A 21,869-nucleotide genomic window follows, 5' to 3' on the forward strand; every position below is an offset into this window, starting at 1 on the left:
AGAAAAATTGCAGAAAAACCCCTGAGATGTGAATGAAACCTAATGGATGTGATACAAGTAAAAACACGGCTGTATATCCATTCCCTTATGAAGCTGCTTCCACCAAACAGCAGATAAGCTGTGATATTCGCTCCACGGGAACCTGCAGTAATAGGAACAAGTCAGTGTGTCTGCTTACTTTATCTCCATCTTCACCGGGTGGGCCGACTGGTCCGCCAGGGCCTGGGAGACCAACGGGACCTTGGATACCATCACGTCCTGCGGGCCCCTGAGGACCTTTCTCTCCCTGTAGATAGATGTAAAGAGGGTTAAAGACATCACGGAGGAGATATAGCAAGGCATTGACTGTTACAGAAACTGTCCACTGTGTTCAGATAAGTGGGAAGATTTGTCCCTGGACTAATATGGCCACCTCGGGTTGTAACCCAGCTTTTCTACAATGCTGCATGGCAAATCTGCCGAGTAATGCAATGACGGTGTGCTGAAGGATGCAACAAGAGGGTGGCTCTATATTTACTGCTGAGGATTTTAGGGGGACAAATGCTCTTTTAGTAACCGCAGTCCGGAGATATTGTACAGAGCAAACAGTGTAAGTGAAGAACTCATACTGGCGAGATGGTTTAATTACACAGTCCGCCCATTATCAGCGTCCTCATTTAGACCCTTACAATGTTAAAGCAGACGTTCCATTACATCTGTAAATAACAATACAATTGGACAGCCGAAATTAAAATACTGTTTCCCTGACTGGAATCCTCTACCCGTCATTAGCTGAAATGGAATAAAGAGGCTTTTAGCGGTCGGGATCTGCGCTATTGTTTAAGCCACCAGTAACTCTGCTACATCATGAATCCTCGGAGCCAGCGGTGAACGTCTATAAATAAAATAGATGGCGCTTTTCATCTGACATGACGTGAAGCCGCCTGCCCCCTCAGCCAGAGCCCTTTATGAAGTTGTTTTCCGGGCCCCAGATCTGCCATCTTTTTAATACGCTACCGTAAGCAAGAAAAAATTCACTGATGGAAAGAAAAAAAGCACCTTTAATAGCCAGAATCAATCAACATTAATGTCCCAGTTCAATTGAAATTCAGCCCTGCTTTTAGTCTTGTCCCGGCAGATTACGGTACATGTTGTACAATGTTTGAAATATTTGTGTCACCAACGTTTGATTCTGCACAACGTAATCAGAGATCGTGGTGGCGCCCTGAGACCTCCATAATTTAAATACAAATCACACCTGCTATGTAAAGCCTGACGTGCGTCTGATATATCCCCGAGCGGGGGCACAGAGTAAGGAGCACGCCGCCTGATTAATCGCAGCAGGCGCCCCATTACCTACCCACCATCATTTTACTCTAGAATAGAGTGGCGTCAGCTGAAATACTAGAAGATGCTGCATATGCAAACACTGGGCAGTGGTACAGGACCTGCAGCTAGTACCCAGGGCACAGAACTACTGCTTGAAAATTTTGGAATTTACTAATGTGATGGCGGTAGCCTTCAGGTGCACTAGAGATGGCGAGCGTCCCATGGATCACATTTTAGCTATGGAGTGTGGTTTCTCAGTAGCAGACTTAAGTCTTCCATTGCTGTTCAGATAACTGTCAGTGAATGACACCAGTAATACATTGGCATCATTCAGTGGCTCCGTTGTTTTCTGTAGAAGATAAGCTTGTCATATCGCCACTTATACCAGGAGTTGTACTTACTGGAGCGCCCTTCTCCCCGGAAGGCCCTGGAGGTCCTTGAGGACCTGGTCTTCCTGGCAATCCTATTGGCCCAGCTGGACCGGCAGCACCTCTTTCCCCAGGAGAACCCTATAGACAGGACAAAGTAACTGTGAAAAACAAGTGCTGTAAGCTAACATATAGTGACTGTATAGGGCAGCGCCTGGAATTAGGATGTGGTGGGGGGATAAGATCCGACATTCTCACCAACGGGGCACCTCATCCATATACTAAAACTTGCAATATCCTGGTAACTATTGATTAGTGGAGTCAAAGGTGACTAACAAAGGAATCTGAAGGATCCTAGGATTTTTGTCATCTGCCTTGGGCTTTATGCACACGACGAATACATTTTGGGATTGCTGTGCATGTCCAAAGAGGGCTCCCCATTATATTAGCCCACCAGTCCGGGCTCTGTATTTCAGTGCAGATTGAATGCCAACAGTGGGGGAACGGACGGCAGCGGGAAAATGTGTAAAAAATCTAAACTACTGCGTATTACTGCAGAGAATAGTCCACAATCTCGGTGACTTTAGTGCTTTCTCGCCTTTTATGATCCACCTCTGATTTTGGCTTCCAAACGGCAGAAACCCTGACGGTGTGAACATATGTTGTTTTGGAATCCACCCACCTTTACTAATGGAACAGATGAGGAGCGGAGGGCAGGGAGCGCTGGACTATTAGATTCTCTCTAAGGGTTATCTTGTTGGGTGGCATTTATGCTGATTGCTTGCAGGATTAATGGACTTCATTGTAATGTTGATGTCATCTGGAATTGTACTGCACTTACATGAAGTGATAAACCAATCACCAGGTGGAGGAATAATATCATCTAATTAAACAATTGCAGCCGCTCCACTTCATACATGTAATTTCATTCCAATTAAAATACCAATTTTTCAGTAACCTGTGTGAAATTGCCAATTTAAGTCTAACAAAAAGATTGGAAAAGGCAAGTAAGACGGATGCCTCCCATCACACTCGTATTTACCTCACACTTATTGCCTTCTCCGCACCAATTGTGGTTTAATAAATGTAATATTTTAACCTGTGGCTGCAATAATGAGGAGGAGCACTCACTTTATGCTGCTTAATTAATCTCGGGGTGCTGGGAGGAGTTTGGGGGTCTTTATGACATGCATCCTGTTATTTACCTGTAAATGTGCATGAAAATAATGGTATAATGTATCAGAGGGAGAATGAGCACTTACTGCTGGGCCTGGCGGACCTGGAGGCCCCTCATTGCCTTTCAACCCTGAAGCACCCTGGAGAGAGAGAAAACACCCGTTATCTGTCTTCTTCTATGTCTTTAGTATCAGCGGAGTCAGGGTTGATGGTTTACTCACAATAGGACCCGGCAGACCTCTTTCACCGCTAAAACCTCTCAAACCTGGGGGTCCATCTTTGCCAGGCAGACCTGCTGGGCCGGGGTCTCCCTAAAACGGACAAAAAAACATATTTTAAAGGGTTGTGTATGGTTAAGAGAAACACGTGGTTTGTATTTTTCCAGAGCCACACCTGTCCACAGGTGGAGTGTGGTATTGCAGATCAACCTCATTCACGGAAATGAAGCCGTGTTGCAATACCAGACAGAACCCATGGACAGGTGTGGCACGGTTTCTGGAAGAAATCAGCCATGTTTTCTCATCTTGTACACCCTCTTTAAGGAAAATGTAAAAGAGAAATCCGCTACAATTGTTCCCGGTTGCAGAATGGATTCTACATTGTAGCAGCTAGACATCTGATTTACAACACCATTAAAGGTGTTATCCAGAGTGGCCGACCTGGGAGCGTTAGACACTGAACCCAGCGGTGGGGACCAGGTAAGTATGATCTCCACCGTGGGTCGGCTACTCTGGGAGGTCAGTCTGACTCCTGGATAACCCCATTAAATGTGTGTCAGAATCCTGTTGGCAGCAGCCATGCAATGTGAACGAGGAAGCAAAGCTGTGAAATAACAGACTTGTCTTCCCCCCTATTACGGAAGTGACGACATGGTGTATGGTGCAGTTTGTAGGCTATACTGGGCGGGATGCTTGTAAATCACACATGTCCTTATTAATATTAGATATATGCCGTGGTGTGAAGAGATGGGTAGTGGTATCTTCCATGCCTCTGTGGTCTGTTTTTCTGTGCAAAACCTGATAACTCACCTTTGATCCTTCTTTTCCAGCCAGACCGGGTAATCCCTGCTCACCAGGTGGGCCAGGAGGTCCTGGATGGCCTCTCTCACCCAGTGGACCAGTCTCTCCAGTCGGACCCTAGAAATGGTCATCAATGAGACAGCACATCTACAGTTAGACCAATCATGCACATGCGGAAGGGAGATGTATGTACAGTGTCCATAGATCTATGCTCAGCGACTACTCCTAGGATCAGACTGACAATGTTGTCGGATTAGTGTCTCTGCTGACAATTCCTTGCCTCCATTTGTCATCTGATTTAGTGTGTAAACTAGTGGAGCTTCAGGAACAATATGTTATATGCTTATCCACAATGGACAACATCCTGACAATGACAGGCCATGGGTGTGATTGGTGCACGTTTGCTTGGACTGTGCTGTCCCGGCAATCTTCTGTGTGAACACCTCAGGTCCTATGTGAGGTATCTATAGAGTATTCATCGTCATTTAATATGTAAGAGCGAGTGTGAGCGCAGCTAATCCCTGTTCTACAGAATTACATCTGATAGCAGATAATGTGCGGAGATGAAGGACTTGGCTGTGGATCACAGAACGTCACTGCTACAGACAGATCTGAGAAATTACAGCACTAGATTAGTTTTATGAAAGAGCGGCTGCTTCTCCTAAGTGATGACAGATTCACAGTGACTTACCTGAGGACCCACAACACCGGGAGGACCCGGGGGACCCGTCTTTCCTTGGAAACCCTGGTAATGGGAATAAAGAAGGTGAGAAGAGGTAGAAGAACAGAGACGTAGGCGGCCAATGCTCCCTTTGGCTGGTCACTGCTGTTCTATAGGAGAAGACATACAGGAAAAGGTGAACTTCAAGGCAACAGATTTATGCCCGTTCTGGCAGCCATTTAATGAGGAAAATTCATTGATCATTATTCTTAAGATGATAAGGTGACTCCAGCATGAAAATGACCGACGGTGACAATGGACTTCCCTGACTCACTGAAAAATAAATGGGGCTGGTGCATTAAACCAATAACAAGAGAAGCTGGGAGGAGAGAGACACTTACCGCAGCGAATGGATGAAGGTTATTGGTTGACATGCGGCATGCACGAAGAGGTCGGGCAAATAATAAATCCATCAAACCTAGCTTACCTGAGGATACTGAATTATTTATAGTCAGCACTGTCAATATGGATTCATGCAGCTGCACTTAGTAAATGTATAAACAGCTCAGAAATTGTTATATGCTGACCCAATATCCCTGCGGAAGATGTAGTCTCCAAAGCGGAGCAATATTATACAGCATGTTAACCTATGGAAGTACTTCTTCACTGTACAGAGTCACTGAGTCACAGTGTATATTAACTTATCCTGTACTGATCCTGAGTTACATCCTGTATTATACTCCAGAGCTGCACTCACTATTCTGCTGGTGCAGTCACTGTGTACATACATTACTTATCCTGTACTGATCCTGAGTTACATCCTGTATTATACTCCAGAGCTGCACTCACTATTCTGCTGGTGCAGTCACTGTGTACATACATTACTTATCCTGTACTGATCCTGAGTGACATCCTGTATTATACTCCAGAGCTGCACTCACTATTCTGCTGGTGCAGTCACTGTGTACATACATTACTTATCCTGTACTGATCCTGAGTTACATCCTGTATTATACTCCAGAGCTGCACTCACTATTCTGCTGGTGCAGTCACTGTGTACATACATTACTTATCCTGTACTGATCCTGAGTTACATCCTGTATTATACTCCAGAGCTGCACTCACTATTCTGCTGGTGCAGTCACTGTGTACATACATTACTTATCCTGTACTGATCCTGAGTTACATCCTGTATTATACTCCAGAGCTGCACTCACTATTCTGCTGGTGCAGTCACTGTGTACATACATTACTTATCCTGTACTGATCCTGAGTGACATCCTGTATTATACTCCAGAGCTGCACTCACTATTCTGCTGGTGCAGTCACTGTGTACATACATTACTTACCCTGTACTGATCCTGACTTACATCCTGTATCATACTCCAGAGCTGCACTCACTATTCTGCTGGTGCAGTCACTGTGTACATACATTACTTATCCTGTATTATACTCCAGAGCTGCACTCACTATTCTGCTGGTGCATTACATTACTTACTCTGTACGAATCTGGAGTTACACTCGGCTACTTGAACATCACATAAGCAAACAGGAAATCGTGTAAGATTTCAGCTCTGAAGCCTGCAGAATTATGAGTGCAGCTTCAAAGTATAATACAGGATGCAACTGTGTTAGGCTACTTTCACACTAGTGTTTTTACTGGATCTGGCAGGGTTAAGCAAAAACGCTTCCGTTACTGATAATACAACGGTCTCCATACGTTATGAACAGATGTGGTTGTATTTTCTTTAACATAGGCAAGACTACTGTGGCAGAGAAAATGGATCTGTCCCCATTGACTTGCATTGGGGACGGATCCCTACAACATGTTGTGGTTTGCTCTCTGGGATGGGAACGCAACGGAATGCATTTTGGAGCGCTCTGCTCTGTTCAGTTTTGTCCCCATTGACAATGAATGGGGGCAAAACTGAAGCGTTTTCCTCCGGTATTCAGCCCCTATGACGGATCTCAATACCGGAAAACTAAAACGCTAGTGTGAAAGTATCCTAAATACATTAGATTTCTTGTCCTCTATTCATCCAAAGTGACTGCAGTGTTTATATAGATTAATTCTATGTGTGATCCTGGATTATGGTCATGAACGACCACTACGTAGTGGATACAGGCCCTACTATATAGTAAATGAATACGTTAGGTATATTTGACTATACATCCCTGTTTCATCCCTGATATGTGTGTGACATCCTAATATGAAGCCATCAGGTGCTTGTAGTGATGAAACACATTGCAGGCCTACAGAAGAGAAGCTCCCTTCACTATTGCACCAAATGAAGCCAATGCAGCAGAGATTTAGCACTTGACATTTTGCAGCCCTCCGTTTCTCCTCAGACTGCAGCCAGCACGCGCTGTCAAATGACACAATTCCAAGGGAAAAACGTTGGTCTTATTTTTGCAGCAAACATGTTTTGTAGCATGAAATTATATAAGAGTGAAAAAGATTAGCAGCAAGAAAATCGTACCTCGGTGCTAGTCCAGCTCGCAGGATCGTGTCTGCAGAGCCAGCACAAACCTAGCTGTACAGTGGCCGCAACAAGATATGTGCAAACAGCCAGCACTTAAGCCTCGAGCAGCAAGTTACTTCACAGGCCAAACACTACAGGTCCATGCTGTGCAGGTATGACGTATGGATGCCATGAGCAGCTGTCGGTGTATTCAGCGGCTGTGGCTCTGGTAGCCACACTGTGCGGAGCAAGTTTCTGATAATTGCAGATGACCGTTTCAAGATCTGTAAATCTGTTTGCTGAGTTTTCATTTCAATTCACTAAAGTGAGACCCAAACTCAGCCATTGGATCGCCCAGTGTAATCTAATGGTGGACTTGTGCTGTGATCGCCCAACATTACCATAGACTGGGAAAATCCAACCCGAGTTTGTGATTCACTGTAGCAAATCAGTTAGAAGACCCAGCCAAAAAAATTCACTCCTAAAATCACCTTGTAGGGGGCGCTATAGCGACAAGATAGTAGAGAGTCAGGGTTACTGACCATATTGTGTGAGGCTCCTTGGGACTCATCGTTACGCTGACTTGACCAGAATAAGCAGGGGGATTTCTTTAGACCACTCCATGTAGATGAAGACACATACGCCTTGAAGATCAGCAACATCTCCTCATCTACAGGGAAGGGTCTAGAGCAATCACACTTCCGGTGGAAGTCAGATGTAAGGATGAGGAAAACCGGTATCAAATACTCACAGTTTCACCTCTCTGGCCGGGGTGTCCGGGAAGTCCGTCTTTCCCTGGTGGACCCTAAAATTGTAGAAGAACCAACGTCAGAATATCCAGTCTCCAAGGATTTTACAGGTGGAAAAAGTAGCTGCATTTGTTGCATATGTGAAATGTTGGACGCTTGATATATTTGGTGATATTTTGGGTAAAATGACCCTCTGGTAAATACTGTATGTGTTTTATGATTAACGAGCTGTGGAATGTGTCCAGGAAAGTATAGCATTTTTCACTTACAGGGGGGCCCTTCGGTCCTGGAAATCCAGTGGGTCCTTGAGGTCCGGGTGGTCCCTGTGATAACAGAAACGTGCGTTAGTTTGAGATGTCCTGGGAATGGGGTTCATCCCGGCCGTCACATGCATTTGCCATCCTACTTCTCAAAGCTGGAACTAAAGCCAGAGCTGGTCATTGTGTGACCAGTTCCATGGAGCCGATGAATGAGGGATTCTGGGTACGACATGCGGCTCTTATACCCCGTGTTGTCAGACCGGTTACAGTTGTGAGTTTCCTTCTCTAGACCATAAGCGATGGATCTAGTCTAATGTAAAGCAGCGTCTTGTTCTGCGCAATGAAACAGCTGGCTGCAAGCATGAGAGGGGGATGGGGACATGGGAATGTATGTTATGTTAATACGGCCTGCAATTCAGCCTACTGTCCATGTCCTGGACTGGAACTCAAACTGCCCGTTCTAATCGAGTTAGAACTTTCTCTGACAACACACGAGAACCCAGCGGCAGCGGTTTACAGGGTTACGCTCTTCCATGGCACCATGCTGCCATATCTACTCCAGCTGGTACACATTCTACTCGCAGCTGTGGAGTCATGCAGACCAACCTCTACCTCAGACCTCACAACTTTTCGCTTTGTTGCATCTGATTATTAAACATTAATCTGATTAGTGACACATATATTAGAGAAGATTCAGTTGCAGGAGTCTGGAGATGCTGCACAGGTGAGGGGAGCAATGTAAACCAAAATCCAGGCATCGCCCCCGATTCCTGCCTGCAGCTCGGAAGATCCGTACCAGGAACAGCGGTGAATCAAGGAACAGACACTAACAGTCTGCAGTCAATCAGCCTCCCTGCAAGGACCACTTAGGGCGTTTCTGTGTAGGGGTTAATACTGCCTGTACACCTTTACAAGGGAAGTCAGTGTCAACCAGTAGACCCTGGTGCAGGAGGCCGGTGTATTGTGTGTGTGTCTGGGCATCCTATTTACAGTGTTCTCCGTACACGGACATTAGATGATGGAACCTGTAGAAAGGATTTGCTATTGTATTGTAATCTGGACAGTTCTTCATTTTCAGGAACACTGATCTGTTACCGCACTTCCCAATAAACGAGAAGCCGTCACGCCCCAAGAGATCTGGGACTGATATTTCCACAGAACAGTTTGCATTTTTATAGTCCAGGTTAACTAAGCCACATCTTACCCTTTCACCAGGGGGACCAGCGGGGCCATCCCCTCCAGAGTTACCCTGCAGAGGAAGAGGAGACGGACATTAGAATCTATAGATTTACAGAAGGTAAGGAATGAGTGAAGTCTCTGGTGTAGGGTGGAAGAGAAGGCCGGCTGACATGTGTACTGCGCTCTCAGTCTGGCTTTGGCCTATGATATAACAGTTCTCACCTTGGGGCCTGGCTTTCCTGTTGTTCCCCTTGGACCTCTTTCACCACGTGGACCCTTCAGAGAGAATGACAAGTGTAGGTCAGAGAGCTGAACAGTGTATTAGGTGTGAAATTCAGTATAGAAGGAGATGGGTGGTTTCTTACCGTTGGACCTCGTTGCCCCCTTGGACCTGGTTTGCCAGGGGTTCCCTAAAAGAAAGCAAAGAAAGTTATAAGAGGGCAATAAGCACGACCCGTCCTCTTCCCCAGGATGCGGCTCTAGGGTTATTAACTATAACTGGTATACTTTTAATTTACTTGTAAGAGGACAAAGCCTTTAAGGACAAAAAAAACCACCTTATTACAAAATAATAAGCCTTTATCGGCCTGGAGAAGTAAATCTTTCCTCAGCTCTGGCAGCACCCGATGAATAATAATAAAGCGATGACATTCTGGACGAGTTCTGCAGAGCTTTTTCTTACCGGCTCAGCACATTATTATATTGGATTTTCCTGTGTATTATTTTAGAGGCCGGAGCTGAGCACAGAAGCTCTGTGTAAAACCTCCTGTAGGTTATGTGTACTCATATAGCAGTGTAATAAGGGAGAAGGGCATGCGGCATCATATAACGCCTGTACGTAGGATGTTGGAGGCCATTGTGGCCCTTGTTTCAGGAGAAGGCTCATTATAGACATGCTGATAATTCCATATTATTCACTTACTCTTGTGCCTTTCTCTCCGTTTGCACCTGGAAAACCGGGAAATCCGATCGATCCCTTCAAATAACAGGAGAATAAAATGTTATTTGTAGTTTGGAGGACAATGGTTAATCTATAATATAGCAGAAGGATATGATACGCGGTATTGCTGTATAGCAGTGCTGATCAAAGGGGTATAGATGGAGAGCGCACCGATCACTGCGCCGATACTTCACATCCTCTCAGTCCCGTCCTGTAATGTGTTCCCCTCTAATCCCCGTCTTACACATAACGTCTGCTGTTATAATGTGCTTAGTGATCAGGAGATGATTCTGAGCTGCTGATCAATAACTGTGTATTCAATCCCGATTATACGGTAGGAAGGTTATGGAGTCGTCCACATCAAAAGGTGACGGCAAATGACTGAAGACTGCAGGACGTTACCTTTACACCTTGCCTTCCTGGGTAGCCTGGTAATCCTGGAACACCGAGTTTTCCCTAAAAAGAACATGGTTGTGGTTATTGCCATCCTCATATACATGTATACCTCACCGGCATCATCTTCAACATTACATCTATTTACAAGGGACTAAATACTGACATTATATCACAGTCAGCCTGAACTGCTCGCCTCCATTCTGCCCCTATATGTCTCCTCTATCCGGATGTAAGTGTACACTGCTCTATAATGACACTCGGGGTACAGGATAATGACGCTGACACTCGGGGTACAGGATAATGACGCTGACACTCGGGGTACAGGATAATGACGCTGACACTCGGGGTACAGGATAATAACGCTGACACTCGGGGTACAGGATAATAACGCTGACACTCGGGGTACAGGATAATAACGCTGACACTCGGGGTACAGGATAATGACGCTGACACTCGGGGTACAGGATAATGACGCTGACACTCGGGGTACAGGATAATGACGCTGACACTCGGGGTACAGGATAATGACGCTGACACTCGGGGTACAGGATAATGACGCTGACACTCGGGGTACAGGATAATGACACTAAGAGTACAGTAAATATTTAGAACATCTATAAAATAACATTTATAAAACATGTATATAAGTATATAAATAATACACAAATGTTACAATACATTTATTACACTTGTTCCTTAATATTAATATTGTATATTTTTTGTTTTAGAACTTGTTATACCTTTAATTTGTATGTACTGTATGTATTTGACAAAAAAAAACAAGGGACTACAATTCTGAAAAGACTTGTAAAAAAAGTCAAAGGTTTTGATTATAATTGAAAACTTCAATAAAAAGATATATTAAAAAAAATTAAAAAAGTACAGGGTTGGCCTTTGTCTATATCAGGGATAGGCCGCAGGACCTGACAGTTTACATGGGGTAAATAAACCACTCTATTCTATGCCATGTGGAGTGGTGAGCATTCACAGGGAAGGAGTTTGTTCTGTGAAGTTTCCCTCATTATACTATAGCTTCTAGGAATATGTGCCGAGGGCTGGAGCCAGTTACCATGTCAGCACTTCTCCTTGAGTCTGAGTTCTGCTCTGGACATCACATGGGAGGGAGACATTTTTAATGATGCGGTAAGTGCTCCTCACCAGGATCCATGTACATGTAATTATTAAGAAGACGTCATCTCATTCCCCGACACTGCTCATGTAGAAGAAGGTTTGAAGGGGAGGAAGTATGAACAGGACAGGCTGCAAAAACTGCCCCAATATCCGCAGAGACCTCTCTGAATGTGAACAGGGCCTTAGGAGGACATCTCTGCAGCGATGACTCTCTCTGCCGATATTCCAGTGACAGCTTTGATTATAACAACGTACCTTCTCCCCAGCAGGACCAAGAGGACCGTTCTCTCCAGATGGACCACCTCTTCCCTTTGGACCTTCTGGACCATCTTCACCTCTGGGACCAAAAGGTCCTAATTCACCCTGTAGATACATAAAGATACATAAGAGACAGGAACCTTGACGGATATACATTGAGATTCCATTAACATTGTGTCTGATAATCCTGAAACGTTCATGTTCTTGCACTTGTTCACAGAACTTCATGGTGATGATGGATTTCACAAGATCCGATCACCGATATCAGTATCGGACCAGTTTTATATATGACCGTCCAGTAATCCAGAATATCTAATATTCATGAACCTATTAGGTTCCACTAATGCAGAGAAATCCAAAACACACTAGAAATTCTCTATAACTTCACTTATTTCTGCCTGTGAACTCCTTGAATAATCTGAATTTATTATATGTACGGAGGCAAATGTGTGCCGCCATATGGTGCCTATGTACAGCACAGTATTGCACAGATGGTCTAAAGTCCAAGCTCTGTGATATGGAGTCTTATGGTACATGGGGCATGAAAGGACTTCCATGGGTGCAGTATTACGAGTGTACGAGAGGTCTGAGGCTGCAGTCCTGTTATCTGAATGGTATTTTCAGAAATCCAAGCACCTGCTGCAGAAACGAACCCATTTAGATACATGGAACAGATTTTGTCATGTGTGACTACACGCTTACGCTACCTGCACAAGGTCTGATTTCCTGATGCAGTTTTGGGAGCCAAAACCAGGAGTGAATTCATAAAAGAGAAGTCCTATCTGCTCTTGATACTTTCTGTCCAGTTTTCAGCCACCCCTGATATGGCCATATTAAAGATCTGCCTGAGACATGGGCTCGGTCACCACCATAGACCGCTGTCTGCATGCCCTGAGGGGTTGTGTGCAAAAAAAGAGGTGTGAATTGCACAACTGACTTCTAGGGGTCCGTGTGCGGCTCCCTGGCCGCCTGAATCAGGCCTTATTCTCCCACTTCTGCAACTTTTCCGGAACAATCTTCCATTTATAACCAGACAGGCGTCCTGATCCCACAATATGACCAAAACTGTAGTTACTGCTGTGCATCACAAGCTCTTTAAACAGGACATTAATGACATCTATATTTTGCCTTTTCCAGAACCTCGGAGCACAATTAATATACCAAATAATTAATTGTAGAAGTGAGTCGCCAGATATTCCCATTGATTCAGCCAAGTCAATTACCATCTTCATGCAGTGCACAGGTTACGGCAGGTTATCAGTTAATGAACATATTGATTCTACCTTTAACGCTGGATGAGCGGAGCCAAACCCTGCGTTCTCGTAGCAATTAAAACAAAGTGTGATCATTACTATCCGATGCCACGGAACGCGCCTAATCAAGGCTGACACCGACACGCTGCCTGTAATTATCGCTTTGTAGGTATAAGGGTCCATTCACACCCCCATAGAAATGCATATTTATGCATAGTGTGCTTTCCGCATCCATTCCGTCCCCATAGAGAATGAATGGGTCCGCATCAGTTCAGCAATTTGCGGACGTGTGAATGGAGCCTAAGGTGAAGGGTTCTGGAAGATCCATTTTGTGTCTTAGGCCTCTTTCACATGGGCGTCCTGGATTTGCTCCGGATGCGTCGCGTGTGCATTGCGGGAAAACCGCGTGAGTAGGCACGCAATTGCAGTCAGTTTTGACTGTGATTGTGTTCCGATGTTCAGTTTTTTCTGCGCGAGTGCAATGCATTTTGCACACGCGTGAGAAAAAACGGAATGTGGTACCCAGACCCGAACCGGGACTTCTTCACTGAAGCATCCCCATTCATTTCTATGGGGCCAGCGTTGCCTGAAAAACGCACAATATAGAGCATGCTGCGATTTTCACACAACACACAAGTGATGCGTGAAAATCACCGCTCATCTGCACAGCCCTATTGAAGTGAATGGGTCCGGATTCAGTGCGGGTTTCACCACGCTGAAAACTCGCCCACGTGAAAGGGGCCTTAAGGTTGGACCCTCGGTGCATGCTGGGGAAATATCTTTAAAGCTACCGGTAAGTTTTGCTGGAGCACAGGTGCGACTTGCTCCATAGGCTGTGACAAGAATGTTTGCCTGACTATCCACCCCGGTCCTGATTCCGCCACTTCACCTCAATCGGAGTGGTGTAAATGTTCTGCCATAAGGTTGGTGCCCCAAGTCATGGCTGCTGTGTGGCCGAACTGCGGCTAGTAAAGGGGTCTTCTCACCTCAGCAGATGGCATTTCTCACGTAGTGAGAGTTAATACAAGGCACTAAATGATGTATTGTGATTCTCCATATTGCTTCCTTTGCTGGCTTCATTAATTTTACATCACATTATACACGGCTCGTTTCCATGGTTATGACCACCCTGCAATCCAGCAGTGGTGGTCATGCTTCCACACTATAGGAAAAGGAACCGGCCTAAAAGCGATCCCGGCTACCGGAGAAGCCGGCACTTCTTTCTATAGTGTGCAAGCACGACCACCACTGATGGATTACAGGGTGGCTGTAACCATGGAAACAAGCAGTGTATAATGTAAGGGGAAAATGAATGAATGCAAAGAAAGCAATATGGAGAATCACAATACATTAGTAAATGCCTTCTATTAACTGCATCTACATGCATTGCTGAAGTGAGAGGACCCCTTTAACAGACAACCCTTTTAACAATCAGCCTCAGAAATTCATTTGTAAACTGTGCAGACATGGGGCTTTTGGCTGCATTGCGCCTCTTTGTGGGATGCCGCCCCCACACCCCTTAGCTGCTGCTTTACAACCGCCACATGGCACATGGCAATCAATATACAGGAGATGTGCATTGACTTCCGTGGCCGTGTTGTGGACATGCTTTCTTGTGGGGTCACTGACACGCACACTGATAAATCCCCTCTCTACCATGTGAGCGCTGTCCTGCCCCTCTGTGTACATGTGGGGTCTCGGTATTTAAACTATATGAATAATACACGTACAGTAAATGACATATTAATATCTTCTATAGGGCGCTGTATCAGCCACACAGGTAAGTGGCAGCACCTAATTACATTCATACATGGACTATAACCACCACCGGGCTCCTCTGCAGACTGGATAGAGTAACCCCCATCTTTCAGATGATTATACAGATCAGGATCTAAGAAATGCTAAACAATAAAACAGAGGTTCTTACTCGGTCTCCTTTGGGCCCCATGTCTCCCTTAAATCCTGGGAAGCCGTCTTCACCCTAAATACAGAGATAAACAGAAGCAGAATTACCAAATGCAGAGCGGTGAGCTCTGGTGCAATGTGCTGCAGCCGTATCCGGCAGTGCACTGGTTAATGATGTGCCCGCCGGTCCCAGGGCACCGATGGAGAGTGGCAACCAGCCTGGAAGCGATTGGGAAGTCTAATGAAATGCATGGGCTGTTGCCAGGGGAGATAAGTTCCTTCAGCACTGAATGGAGTCTATTAATAGAGATGTTCGAGGGGCCAGGGGCCCCGGAGGCTCGGCAAGTGGAGGATGAGAGGTGTGAATTGCTGTGCCAGGTCGATACAGAGGGGCCACCCAGCAAGTGCAGCAGAGGTGTCGCCTTATTACTGTGCACAGGGAAGATATTGCTGTCAGTGAATAAGAGCATTCGTATTTACATCCAGAGACGGGAGAAGTGAGCCCTGCACTAGTACTACACCATCAGCCTCTGTATCAAAGTAATAGTCCCATTCACTGACAGCAAGCAGAGACAGTCAGTAAAGGCCTTTCGGTTATTTTTGCACCGGTTTATCCCGCCGCTCAGACGCTTGTCTCACCTTATACCCTCCTATTGGTCGGCTTAGTTTGCAAAAGAATTTTATGCCAAATCTCAGACACATTTTAAGCCACACCCCTTTTATATATTCTGCCCCTCCCACCAAGCCACGCCCATTGTATATATGGTGCCCCTCCCACTAAGCCACGCCCCCTCGTGAGCAGCCATGGATTATTTTGACACTTTTTCTTCATAAATTTGTGATTTCATCTGGTTGTTCACCTCAGTTACTCACAGTCATTGGCAGCCCCAGGAGGCGGGGGTCACCTAGCGCCCACTTACCTTCTCTCCCTTTGTTCCCTTCAAACCCCGGATTCCATCAGCTCCCTGAAAAGAGACAGAGCGCTCAGTACACAGAACATATAATAGTGGCGGAGCTCCCAGGGTCAGCGCTAGTGGTCTATGATCCCCCAAGACCACAGGCCTGTCCGCATCACTCTGCCCCCTGGTGGCTACAAAAACTACTGTCCCCAAAAAATGGTGAAACTCTTACTGTACCACCGCTGCGTCACAGAATAACTGGGAATAAAGTTGCTTTGAAGTATATTAAAAAAAAAAAAAAAAAAAAAAAAGCTTATATATACTATGTGTATGGACAGTGCACACAGTACCACTTCTCTCTCTGTATATGGACAGTGCACAGTACCACTTCTCTCTCTGTATATGGCCAGTGCACAGTACCACTTCTCTCTCTGTATATGGCCAGTGCACAGTACCACTTCTCTCTCTGTATATGGACAGTGCACAGTACCACTTCTCTCTCTGTATATGGACAGTGCACAGTACCACTTCTCTCTCTGTATATGGACAGTGCACAGAACTACTTCTCTCTCTGTATATGGCCAGTGCACAGTACCACTTCTCTCTCTGTATATGGACAGTGCACAGTACCACTTCTCTCTCTGTATATGGACAGTGCACAGAACCACTTCTCTCTCTGTATATGGCCAGTGCACAGTACCACTTCTCTCTCTCTGTATATGGACAGTGCACACAGTACCACTTCTCTCTCTGTATATGGACAGTGCACAGTACCACTTCTCTCTCTGTATATGGCCAGTGCACAGTACCACTTCTCTCTCTGTATACGGACAGTGCACAGTACCACTTCTCTCTCTGTATATGGCCAGTGCACAGTACCACTTCTCTCTCTGTATATGGCCAGTGCACAGTACCACTTCTCTCTCTGTATACGGACAGTGCACAGTACCACTTCTCTCTCTGTATATGGCCAGTGCACAGTACCACTTCTCTCTCTGTATATGGCCAGTGCACAGTACCACTTCTCTCTCTGTATATGACCAGTGCACAGTACCACTTCTCTCTCTGTATACGGACAGTGCACAGTACCACTTCTCTCTCTGTATATGACCAGTGCACAGTACCACTTCTCTCTCTGTATACGGACAGTGCACAGTACCACTTCTCTCTCTGTATATGGCCAGTGCACAGTACCACTTCTCTCTCTGTATACGGACAGTGCACATTACCACTTCTCTCTCTGTATACGGCCAGTGCACAGTACCACTTCTCTCTGTATATGGACAGTGCACAGTACCACTTCTCTCTCTGTATATGGCCAGTGCACTTCTCTCTCTGTATACGGACAGTGCACAGTACCACTTCTCTCTCTGTATACGGACAGTGCACAGTACCACTTCTCTCTGTATATGGCCAGTGCACAGTACCACTTCTCTCTGTGTATATGGCCAGTGCACAGTACCCCTTCTCTCTCTCTGTATACGGACAGTGCACAGTACCACTTCTCTCTCTGTATATGGACAGTGCACAGTACCCCTTCTCTCTCTGTATATGGACAGTGCACAGTACCACTTCTCTCTGTATATGGACAGTGCACAGTACCACTTCTCTCTCTGTATACGGACAGTGCACACAGTACCACTTCTCTCTCTGTATATGGCCAGTGCACAGTACCACTTCTCTCTGTATATGGACAGTGCACAGTACCACTTCTCTCTGTGTATGGACAGTGCACAGTACCACTTCTCTCTCTGTATATGGACAGTGCACAGTAAAACTTCTCTCTCTGTATATGGCCAGTGCACAGTACCACTTCTCTCTCTGTATATGGACAGTGCACAGTACCACTTCTCTCTCTGTATATGGCCAGTGCACAGTACCACTTCTCTCTCTGTATATGGCCAGTGCACAGTACCACTTCTCTCTCTTTATATGGCCAGTGCACAGTACCACTTCTCACTCTGTATATGGCCAGTGCACAGTACCACTTCTCTCTCTGTATACGGACAGTGCACATTACCACTTCTCTCTCTGTATACGGACAGTGCACATTACCACTTCTCTCTCTGTATACGGACAGTGCACATTACCACTTCTCTCTGTATATGGACAGTGCACAGTACCACTTCTCTCTCTGTATATGGCCAGTGCACAGTACCACTTCTCTCTCTGTATATGAACAGTGCACAGTACCACTTCTCTCTCTGTATATGGCCAGTGCACAGTACGACTTCTCTCTGTATATGGACAGTGCACAGTACGACTTCTCTCTCTGTATACGGACAGTGCACAGTACCACTTCTCTCTGTATACGGACAGTGCACAGTACCACTTCTCTCTCTGTATACGGACAGTGCACAGTACCACTTCTCTCTCTGTATACGGACAGTGCACATTACCACTTCTCTCTCTGTATACGGACAGTGCACAGTACCACTTCTCTCTGTATATGGACAGTGCACAGTACGACTTCTCTCTGTATATGGACAGTGCACAGTACGACTTCTCTCTCTGTATACGGACAGTGCACAGTACCACTTCTCTCTCTGTATACGGACAGTGCACAGTACCACTTCTCTCTGTATATGGACAGTGCACAGTACCACTTCTCTCTGTATATGGACAGTGCACAGTACGACTTCTCTCTCTGTATACGGACAGTGCACAGTACCACTTCTCTCTGTATATGGACAGTTCACAGTACCTATTCTCTCTGTATATGGACAGTGCACAGTTCCACTTCTCTCTGTATATGGACAGTGCACAGTACCACTTCTCTCTCTGTATATGGCCAGTGCACAGTACCACTTCTCTCTCTGTATATGGACAGTGCACAGTACCACTTCTCTCTCTGTATATGGACAGTGCACAGTACCACTTCTCTCTCTGTATACGGACAGTGCACAGTACCACTTCTCTCTGTATATGGACAGTGCACAGTACCACTTCTCTCTCTGTATACGGACAGTGCACAGTACCACTTCTCTCTGTATATGGACAGTGCACAGTACCACTTCTCTCTGTATATGGACAGTGCACAGTACCACTTCTCTCTGTATATGGACAGTGCACAGTACCACTTCTCTCTCTGTATATGGCCAGTGCACAGTACCACTTCTCTCTCTGTATATGGACAGTGCACAGTACCACTTCTCTCTCTGTATATGGACAGTGCACAGTACCACTTCTCTCTCTGTATACGGACAGTGCACAGTACCACTTCTCTCTGTATATGGACAGTGCACAGTACGACTTCTCTCTCTGTATACGGACAGTGCACAGTACGACTTCTCTCTCTGTATACGGACAGTGCACATTACCACTTCTCTCTCTGTATACGGACAGTGCACAGTACCACTTGTCTCTGTATACGGACAGTGCACAGTACCACTTCTCTCTGTATACGGACAGTGCACAGTACCACTTCTCTCTCTGTATACGGACAGTGCACAGTACCACTTCTCTCTCTGTATACGGACAGTGCACAGTACGACTTCTCTCTCTGTATACGGACAGTGCACATTACCACTTCTCTCTCTGTATACGGACAGTGCACAGTACCACTTGTCTCTGTATACGGACAGTGCACAGTACCACTTCTCTCTGTATACGGACAGTGCACAGTACCACTTCTCTCTCTGTATACGGACAGTGCACAGTACCACTTCTCTCTCTGTATACGGACAGTGCACAGTACCACTTCTCTCTCTGTATACGGACAGTGCACAGTACCACTTCTCTCTCTGTATACGGACAGTGCACAGTACCACTTCTCTCTCTGTATACGGACAGTGCACAGTACCACTTCTCTCTGTATATGGACAGTGCACAGTACCACTTCTCTCTGTATACGGACAGTGCACAGTACCACTTCTCTCTGTATACGGACAGTGCACAGTACCACTTCTCTCTCTGTATACGGACAGTGCACAGTACCACTTCCCTCTCTGTATACGGACAGTGCACAGTACCACTTCTCTCTGTATACGGACAGTGCACAGTACCACTTCTCTCTCTGTATACGGACAGTGCACAGTACCACTTCTCTCTCTGTATACGGACAGTGCACAGTACCACTTCTCTCTCTGTATACGGACAGTGCACAGTACCACTTCTCTCTGTATATGGACAGTGCACAGTACGACTTCTCTCTCTGTATACGGACAGTGCACAGTACGACTTCTCTCTCTGTATACGGACAGTGCACAGTACCACTTCTCTCTCTGTATACGGACAGTGCACAGTACCACTTCCCTCTCTGTATACGGACAGTGCACAGTACCACTTCTCTCTCTGTATACGGACAGTGCACAGTACTACTTCTCTCTGTATATGGACAGTGCACAGTACCACTTCTCTCTCTGTATATGGACAGTGCACAGTACCACTTCTCTCTGTATATGGACAGTGCACAGTACCACTTCTCTCTCTGTATACGGACAGTGCACAGTACGACTTCTCTCTCTGTATACGGACAATGCACAGTACCACTTCTCTCTGTATATGGACAGTGCACAGTACGACTTCTCTCTCTGTATACGGACAGTGCACAGTACGACTTCTCTCTCTGTATACGGACAGTGCACAGTACCACTTCTCTCTCTGTATACGGACAGTGCACAGTACCACTTCCCTCTCTGTATACGGACAGTGCACAGTACCACTTCTCTCTCTGTATACGGACAGTGCACAGTACCACTTCTCTCTCTGTATACGGACAGTGCACATTACCACTTCTCTCTCTGTATACGGACAGTGCACAGTACCACTTGTCTCTGTATACGGACAGTGCACAGTACCACTTGTCTCTGTATACGGACAGTGCACAGTACCACTTGTCTCTGTATACGGACAGTGCACAGTACCACTTCCCTCTCTGTATACGGACAGTGCACAGTACCACTTCCCTCTCTGTATACGGACAGTGCACAGTACGACTTCTCTCTCTGTATACGGACAGTGCACAGTACCACTTCTCTCTCTGTATACGGACAGTGCACAGTACCACTTCTCTCTGTATACGGACAGTGCACATTACCACTTCTCTCTGTATACGGACAGTGCACAGTACCACTTCTCTCTCTGTATACGGACAGTGCACAGTACCACTTCTCTCTCTGTATACGGACAGTGCACAGTACCACTTCTCTCTCTGTATACGGACAGTGCACAGTACCACTTCTCTCTGTATACGGACAGTGCACAGTACCACTTCTCTCTCTGTATACGGCCAGTGCACAGTACCACTTCCCTCTCTGTATACGGACAGTGCACAGTACCACTTCCCTCTCTGTACACGGACAGTGCACAGTACCACTTCCAGCCTTCCCTGCTCTGTTTCCACCAGCCTGATGCCGGGACTCGGCGGCTTTGATTGAGGTGGTGGATGAGCTTATAGTGTGTAATGACAGTAAATGGCTTCTCCGACACTGCGAGGGAAATAAATACATGAAGTGGTGAATGGCCCCCATTAGCGCTGCAGAACACCATCCATCTCCACTTTAGCAGATCTAATTATGACACTTTGGAGGAGCGCTTCTGCCATTCTGCGCCCCTTCTCTGTAGCAATGCAGAATAATTCAATTAGTTTAATGACGGCTCTAAAGCCAGATCTTCTGCACTTCACACTCTTAATGTTCCCTAATGGAGAAAAGCTCGGCTCAGCCAATAGGATCGGCAAACGGCTTCCTGTGCCGATCCCGCACCAGGGTTAACCCATAGGCTGCCAGAGTTCCAAAGCTCTTACCATTTACGAGCCCAGAAAATACAAGTCCTCGAGTCGTCCTCATTCATCAAGCTGTCAGATTACATGTTCCTAGGACAACTAAAATGGCTGCCATTACAGGTCCCATTGTCACCCAGCTTTCCCAGAATCCAGGGTAAAAGGTCTGCCTCATTTTAGACA

The 21,869-nt window shown here is 46.0% G+C and overlaps 1 protein-coding gene across 2 annotated transcripts in view; it reads right to left on the minus strand.

Annotated features, from left to right (window-relative positions):
* The window catches only part of COL5A1 (collagen type V alpha 1 chain), a 145,755-nt gene that overhangs the window by 13,753 nt on the left and 110,133 nt on the right, over positions 1-21,869 (minus strand). For both annotated transcript variants that reach the window (XM_044305252.1, XM_044305251.1), the window contains exons 28-43: positions 15,986-16,030; positions 15,088-15,141; positions 11,905-12,012; positions 10,525-10,578; positions 10,105-10,158; positions 9,548-9,592; positions 9,405-9,458; positions 9,208-9,252; positions 8,013-8,066; positions 7,746-7,799; positions 4,563-4,616; positions 3,881-3,988; positions 3,074-3,163; positions 2,939-2,992; positions 1,710-1,817; positions 179-286 (exon numbers count right to left, since the gene is read on the minus strand). In XM_044305252.1, coding sequence (XP_044161187.1) covers positions 179-286; positions 1,710-1,817; positions 2,939-2,992; positions 3,074-3,163; positions 3,881-3,988; positions 4,563-4,616; positions 7,746-7,799; positions 8,013-8,066; positions 9,208-9,252; positions 9,405-9,458; positions 9,548-9,592; positions 10,105-10,158; positions 10,525-10,578; positions 11,905-12,012; positions 15,088-15,141; positions 15,986-16,030 — 1,089 coding nt within the window. The remainder of the gene's footprint in view (positions 1-178; positions 287-1,709; positions 1,818-2,938; positions 2,993-3,073; positions 3,164-3,880; positions 3,989-4,562; positions 4,617-7,745; positions 7,800-8,012; positions 8,067-9,207; positions 9,253-9,404; positions 9,459-9,547; positions 9,593-10,104; positions 10,159-10,524; positions 10,579-11,904; positions 12,013-15,087; positions 15,142-15,985; positions 16,031-21,869) is intronic.

The sequence above is a fragment of the Bufo gargarizans genome, chromosome 9, assembly GCF_014858855.1.
Source record: "Bufo gargarizans isolate SCDJY-AF-19 chromosome 9, ASM1485885v1, whole genome shotgun sequence".
Classification (NCBI taxonomy): domain Eukaryota; kingdom Metazoa; phylum Chordata; class Amphibia; order Anura; family Bufonidae; genus Bufo; species Bufo gargarizans.